This window comes from Vanacampus margaritifer, chromosome 1 (genome assembly GCF_051991255.1).
Source record: "Vanacampus margaritifer isolate UIUO_Vmar chromosome 1, RoL_Vmar_1.0, whole genome shotgun sequence".
Taxonomy (NCBI): Eukaryota; Metazoa; Chordata; class Actinopteri; order Syngnathiformes; family Syngnathidae; genus Vanacampus; species Vanacampus margaritifer.
Window position 1 is genome coordinate 27,485,453 of NC_135432.1, and position 7,596 is coordinate 27,493,048.

Here is a 7,596-nt window from a genome sequence, read left to right on the forward strand (position 1 = left end):
CATTTAGGGGCAGTCTTCAAGCCTGTACTGTACATACTTAGGGAAGAATCAAAAATACGGGACTGTGCAAAATGACAAGGGCCTACACATTATGTTGCACCCTTTCACTGTTTTTGCCAAATATTTAATACTATAAAAAATAATGTAGTAGCATAAAAAGGAGTAATATAGCTAAATCTAAAAAAATAATTATATGAAATTGCATTTCATTTCCAGGATTAAACTTAGATCCCAAAAATAAAAATGCCAAGAGAAGATGAACACGATGCCCAACTTTTCACATACAGACCTGCAGACACACTTCCCACATTAGGCAGATGATACGGGAATTAGAGAACTCAATAGAAAATTAAAATACAGATAACGTATTGATGATAGGGGAACACATTCATTGTTCCAACAGTGAGAATGCCGATAGGTTTGAAGACTTCAACAAATCAAAATGATGAGATTCAAAGAATGTGAGGCCACAAAATCTGTAATGTGTGAGTGTGTGCTGTGCGCACGCGTGTCCAAGTGAGGCTGCAGGGAAATAAAAAATGCACCAACCCAATGTAGTAACCTACATGTTACTTACGTAAGTGTATCTTCATATATGTTTAGGATTTACGTAACTTCTCTGTACTAGAAGGCTGAAGAACATTAAACCACAACTTGTGCTCTTTGCACGCGTGTCAAACAAGTGGTTTTCGCTCAAAAGTGTCGGTGCTGAGAGGAAAGGAGAAACGTAATTTCTTTCAAATCAATTCCATCCAAAGAATGATGATTTCAAAAGAGCAGTCTCAATAAACTGGCATTAAATTGTGATGGAGGTGTTTGGGGTTAGACATGTTTAATTTCCTCCGTGGACATGATGAAAATATAGCCAAGCTGTTGCTTTTCAATGAAAGCACTATTCATGGGAACAGTTCAAGAAGTGTGCATTCTGGCAGAAGAGATGAGTAGATAGTGATCTGCAGTGGGAGTTTCCTGAGCTGCTTCAAAAGCAGTAAAAAGCATACTGTGGTGGGAAGCGTTTGCGACCGGCTCCTTACATAATGCTGAATCACAACCACATGAAAGCACGGATGCTTTAATGTGCGTTTAATGTCTGAATGTTGCAACTTTCCATTATCATCATTTTTTATCAACATCGATACAAGAGGAAACTGGAGCACTCCTAACATGTTTGATTTGATGGGGGAGGGGAGGGGGAATCCCCACAATGTGCCAGCTGATGCTACTCCACTCCAGTCCTCAAGGTGGCACTGTGGCAGTAATGAGTGCCGACTTCCACATAGTTTAAACACTTCCAAAACTTCTAGTGGTAAAAAAAGTATATTTTGTCAGCTCGTATTAGCTCATAATTGCCTACTATACCTACTGAACTTAACTTTAATTGATATAGTTTAGTTGTAGCAGCATTTTGGGCACAGACCAAGCAGATTTGACCATCAATCCATTTTCCATAACGCCTACTGTATCCTGTTTAGGATCACAGTAAACTGGAGCAGCAGATCCCAATTTACTCTGGATGAAAAATGGACACTTTGTTCGCCAGCCAATCACATGGCACATAAATAGACGGACAACCAATTCACAGTGAGTGATTGGGAACTGTACCCAGTACCAATGATGCCTGCACCAAAGTCAAACAAGTGAACCACTACGCTGTCAGTGACTAAAAACTTTCAAAGCAGATAATAATAATAATGTCCATGATCTTTACCAAACGGACCTGTTTTGCAAACATTCAACACATAACTTCCAAGTAAGTATTGCTACGAGTCTCTTCTAAATTCCTCTAATTTTAAGACATTTTGGACATTTGATGAATTTCTGTGTTTTTGCTACATCCATAAAAAGATAGCTTGTAGGACTTGCCCATCAAACACATTTGGGATGAACTAGGAAAGGCATTGTAAGGAAGGAGCCTGGAAAATAACAGAAGATGACTCTAATTGTGAGCTGGGTCCTCTCGCTGGTCTAGCACAAATTTGCCAGGGACACATTTCAACAAATCTCTGCAAAGAGGGTACCAACTCCATATTCTTGCACTTTCACTTTCTGTAGGTACAATGAGCCTTTGTCCCAATGCTTTTGCTCTGATTGCATGCAGTGGTCATTATTTTGTTATTAACTCATTTACTGCCATGAATTCATAAAAAAGAAGAAAAAGATTAATATAAATTAAAGGCAAGAGGCAATTAAAATTTGTAATCGTAATTAATCGCATGACTTCACTAGTTAACTCACAATTAATCATAAATTTTACATCGGTTCTAAATGTACAATAAAAAAAATTCTAGGTTTTCATACTCTTGTTAAAAAAAGTGGGGAAAAAATGTTAAACTAGTAATAGTTCAAATGAATTTTTGACGTTTATAGACGTCAATGGCAGTGAATGAGTTAATGTTTTAGAATGCATCAATGCTGTGAGCTTTTCGCTCATAATATAGGTGTCACCGTGTCAGTATGGAAAATGAATAGCTTATTACTGCAGATGTTGTGTTATATAATGTTATAATATTATGGTGGTGACTTAGGTAGACAATTAAAGACAATTACCTGTACTGACAAAAGATGTTTTCGTGAACCAAATATCCAAACTGCGTGTAAATAATTGTAAAATTAACTCTAGGGAGTGGCAACAGCAAAGTAAACAATAATAGATAGCAGCATAGCACAAGTTGGCCTGGGCTGACGTCAATGATTTAAATAAGGGTTAATATTGCCTTAATGTCCTAAATGCTAAGATACACACAGAAGAAAAACAAACATAACAAAAAAACCAAAAGCATCACAACCAAACCATAACAGAAAGAAATACAGTATTTCTACATGCATTTCAATAAAGAGCATCATTCTGCATGTTCAGTTCATATTCCAACTTCCTTCTACAAGTTGGGCAACTGCAGACTGCACATACGGTCTTGCATGTCATATTGTGTGTCAAAAAAAAAGAAGTTAAAAAGAATCAATATGTCTTGACAAGGCGTCGGGTCACAGATGAATGTGAAGGTGCCAAAGAAGCCACTGGTTCAAGAGGCTGCTTCATACACTGTGACAGCCTTTTGTACTTTGCGTCCTGTCGTTACTGGCACTCGCGCACAAACATGTCTCGCACAGAACGTTACTTACTCTCTAACGCCAACGACGCCAAGGGGGGGACTTGAAAGGGTGCTTATGTAACTGTTGCCTGTGGCTGTTACACAACCACCGTGTTCGCAAGAACTGTGTGCACGTCAACACACACACAATCTTGACTTTTGACACAGAAAACAGTGGCACATACTGCATGTGTGTGTGTCTTACATGTGTTCTCTTTCACACTCTTCTGTTACTTAAAGATATGTCAGCCAACTCAGACTTACTGATTGTGGTTGCTCTCAGCAACAGATCATTTAGATAATATTAAAAAAAGAAAAGAAAAGTTGACCATATTATTTAACAGTAGCTACCTAACTTAAATGCAATGATGCAAAGCAATAATTTTTTCCACTTGAATTATTATTTTTTTAATTCATGCAGAATTTCAATGGTGAAATAAATTCAGGGTTACAAATTCAAGGCTGAAAAAATTCAGTGTTACAAATTCAAGGCTGTAAAAATTCCGTGTTATAAATTCAATGTCAAAGTCTGATGGCACAGGTTTACTTCCTTACTAAACAAATTCATCAACTGACTAAACTTGTGTCACGAGGTGCATTGTTGTATAAAGAACGGGTAAGTACATCAGAACGGGTAAGTACATCAGTTAGCCACAATAACCTTTTAACAGAGCAAAACAAAACTGCTGGACAGAGATCTTGTATGTCAAAATACGGTCAATTTCATATATCATTATTATATATATAATTTTTTGCAATTTATGAACGGTCTAAAATGTTCAAAATAGCTTGAGAGCAAACCTAATAACTTTGTTGAACACTTTAACTGTCCAAGAAGTGTCACGTGACTCTACTTCTTCTTGACTCCGCGGGAGCAATGCGGAATTATTGTGCCCGAAGATTGAAAATCTGGCCCGTTTTGTTAAAAATAGGATCACCTTAATGCTTTGTTGCATAAAAGAAAGACCGTCAGCCCCACAAAGGTAAGTTCCACCTACACTATTACTCTGTCTAGTCAGCTCATTTATTTGTTTTGAAATTGCATTATTCATGTCTCTTAGACCTTTGACTTGGAACAGAGTTTGGGGAAGATGTAACCACAGTCATCTCTTGTTGGTAGCTCAGCATAGGCGCAGACTTGGATGGGCGCGGCCGCCGGTGGTGATGTGTCCGTAATATCGCAATCAGTGACAGCTTAATACATTAGTGATTTGAGTGAATTCAAATGATGAATTTATGGGATTATGGTGAGGTGTTATGATGATGTTATATGATAACGATATAAGGTACAATGCCAACTTAATGCAGAGTTTGGTCAGTCAAGCAAAATAACATATTTTTTATTTCCTTAAAAATTGTGGTTTTGGAGATGCGAAGATTCCGCCTGACAGCTATAAACTAAATAGCACATAATGGATCACTGAATAGTAAAAAAAAATAGAGCATGTTAGACTGAAATAAAGTTAAATCTCTATTTTGTGCTGCACTGCTAGTTTTTCTTGGACATACCAAGATAAAAGGTGTTATGTAACGTGCCTTATGAAAGACAAAAAAAACATGCACACACACATACACTTCTTGTATAACCGCCTTTGCTCAATGAGTTATTAAGGCTGCTTTTATTAGCGCGTTAGCAGGTGAGTTACGAAATCCTCCGCAGGGGACACACGAGTGAAGCGGCACCAGAGAGTTCAAGAAACTCAAGAGTGGAAGACGACAGAAAGACCACTCACGCACACACACATTCACATGCACGCACACACGCAACAGAGCAGGTGAAGCGAGTTCGAGCTGTTTGTAGGCCAGTATGTCAGTTTTGCTGTAGGGGAGGAAGAGGAAGATGAGCGTGAGTGAGATGAGAGGATCATAGACATGCGATGAGCGCGCACGCACACACTCCAATCGTTAATTTAAAAGGACATTCTGGGTGATAGCGGCTGTTTGATGGCATTCACCATGGGTGATATCAATTGGGTGTAGAGATACCAGGCAGCGTGTTCTTTCATCCTTTCCTCACTACTGCACATGACACAAAGGCACGTGGTGTGCTTTTACACTGCACCAGACAAATCAGATTTTTTTCAGAACGTAGACTTAGTGTTTGTAGTTATTTCATCACAAGCAGTTCTGTGCTACATTTAGGACAATATGACAAAACTCAATGGTGTGGTTCTTTCAGCCTGAACACAAAATAACATTGTATGAAGCGGAATTTCCCCAAACTTGGGTCTGGTCTTTATTAAGTCAAGAAAATTGCTGTAACTAAACCACATTATATCATACCGTATCATCTATCATATCACAGGACCACACGGTACAGTATTAATGTAGCATGACACCAGATCACATATCATATAATATCAGATCTTATTAAACTACACCGTATCATATCACACCATTAAATAATAATACTGATATGTGCATGTTAATGCAAGTTACGTCAAATGCATGAAATATTGTTTCACAAGCTGAAAATTGGCAGATTTAAAGTAACATTTTCTTCTCGGCTTCCTCCCACATTCCCAAAGCCAGGCATGCTAGTTTTATCGAAACATGTGTTTCTAAAGATGTGACTGTGAGTGTAAATTGTTGACTTCTCACCTATAAAAGCAACCATAACTTCCCTGTCAGATTGAACAATAAAGCAACATTATAGTCAGTTTGCAAAATGCCAACTGTTAAAATTGGTGAAAGCTATTGAAAAATATGAATCCGTTGATTCATCCAAACCAGACGAAGGCGCTGCTTTGTTCCTTCTGCAGCCGCCTCGCACGTTTACCCCGCTAACCCACTAGTCTGATGAACCATGTTTTCCTGCCTTCTAAGGCGCACATTTCCAGCATGGCCCGAGCCAGTCCACGACGGCCAATCACACGCGGGCATTGCTTAAAGTAACCCTAGAAACAGCCAATCGGAGCGCGGCTGTGCGAGGACAACACGGGAGAGCCAGCCGGGTGCACGTGGAACCAGCACAAAAAAAAAATCAGCGGAGTAAAAATGCCTGGAAAGCTGATAATAAAAGAGTGCGGCAGTATTGACAAGTGAAGAGAAGGGAAGTGAGAGAGGGACGATTATGAGGAAAAAGGCGGCAAGGACAGTACATGTTTAAGTAGGTACGGATCCGGTGTTACACAACACTGTTAAGTAACGCCATAATTATCAGACGACAAGAAGCATATTCGTGAGACATCAGAGATTATTGGGAAAGTCAAAGTGGCTCTCTGCACTATCTGGGTACAGATGATACACTAAAATCCCTCACAAAATGCTGTCATTTTTCTTGTCCCAGGATTGCATTGGAATGCAGCTGAGTTGGCAGTGTTTCAATCGGGAGAAAAAAAAAAAGCCTTCCAAAGTCAGCATCAGTTCTCTCTTTTTCTGTCGAAATATGGAACAACTATTTTACCCTTGTAATCTCCAGACAGGAAGACTTTTTCACCCCACAAACTTGCTCCATCCCAGCTGTGAAACAACAGTGCGATGGTCGAGTCACCTACCTGTGAACGACTCGGATTCATCCAGGAGCAGCATGACTTCGGAGGGAAGAAAAAGGCTGCTCTGCTCTACTTGGCTTCTCGCTCCTCGCCTCCTTTTCCCCCCAACTCCTGTTTTAAATGTCTTGACCTGCTACCTTACAGGCACAGTCGGAAGCCTCAAGAAAGCCCACAGGAGGCTTGTCTGTCTGTCCGTCAACTTGTTTTACGCTGAGCCTTTCTATAGCACTACTGCCTCAGTGACTGAGAGTGACTCACTGACTACTGGCTGGCCCGCTCTGTGTGCAGCTCTCAATAACAAAGTCAACATGAGGCAGAGGCAGGAAGGAGGGCTGGCATCTGAAAAACTTATATAACCCCTCATGCTGGGGGCGGGGCCCAGTGAAGGGGGACGACTACGGCTGACAGTGCGCCACTGACCCACCGCACACCCGAGACAGAAGGAGACGCCCACACATTCAAGTCTCTTCTCTAAAGAAAGGGATTCGGACAGCAAGCAACATTATCATTAGTAGAGACGGACATGCAAAGAAAATATGCAGAATTTTTTTTGAGCATGTGTAAAGGTTTTTGTTTTGCCCCTGTTCCATGAGCGAGTCAGTTTTTAATATTCTATAAAAAATAAATAAAAAATAAACTCAAAACATTTCAAACTGTATGCTGCTGAGCATTTCTGTGACACTTTGTGTGGCACTGGGTGTGGCTCGTGCAATAAAGAACCTGGGATTTCTCAGTTTTCCATTTAGCAGCGTGAAAATCCTGAGGAAATAACCCTGTTAATATACAATTTTGACCATCGCCAACCTGGTCGACCATGCATATGGCCACTAATTATGACTGGAGTAAGCTCCTGTTAAAATTTAACATTCTGAAAGTTGTTTGTTGTTGGGCCTTTAATCCCTTCATTACAGCATATTTGCATAAAGCATAACATTTATGTTTATTTCACAACAAATACTTTTTTCAATATAAATTGTATCTGTATCTGAATGTGTGTAAATCCTAGCTAGGGA

The 7,596-nt window shown here is 39.7% G+C and overlaps 1 protein-coding gene across 1 annotated transcript in view; it reads right to left on the reverse strand.

The window, feature by feature from the left end:
* LOC144035092 (helicase ARIP4-like) overlaps nt 1–6,913 on the reverse strand; it is a 31,573-nt gene extending 24,660 nt beyond the window's left edge. The window contains exon 1 of the mRNA XM_077544495.1: nt 6,587–6,913. Within this exon, the coding sequence (XP_077400621.1) occupies nt 6,587–6,620 (34 nt within the window). The 5' untranslated portion in view covers nt 6,621–6,913. The remainder of the gene's footprint in view (nt 1–6,586) is intronic.
* Nucleotides 6,914–7,596: the final 683 nt, after the last annotated feature.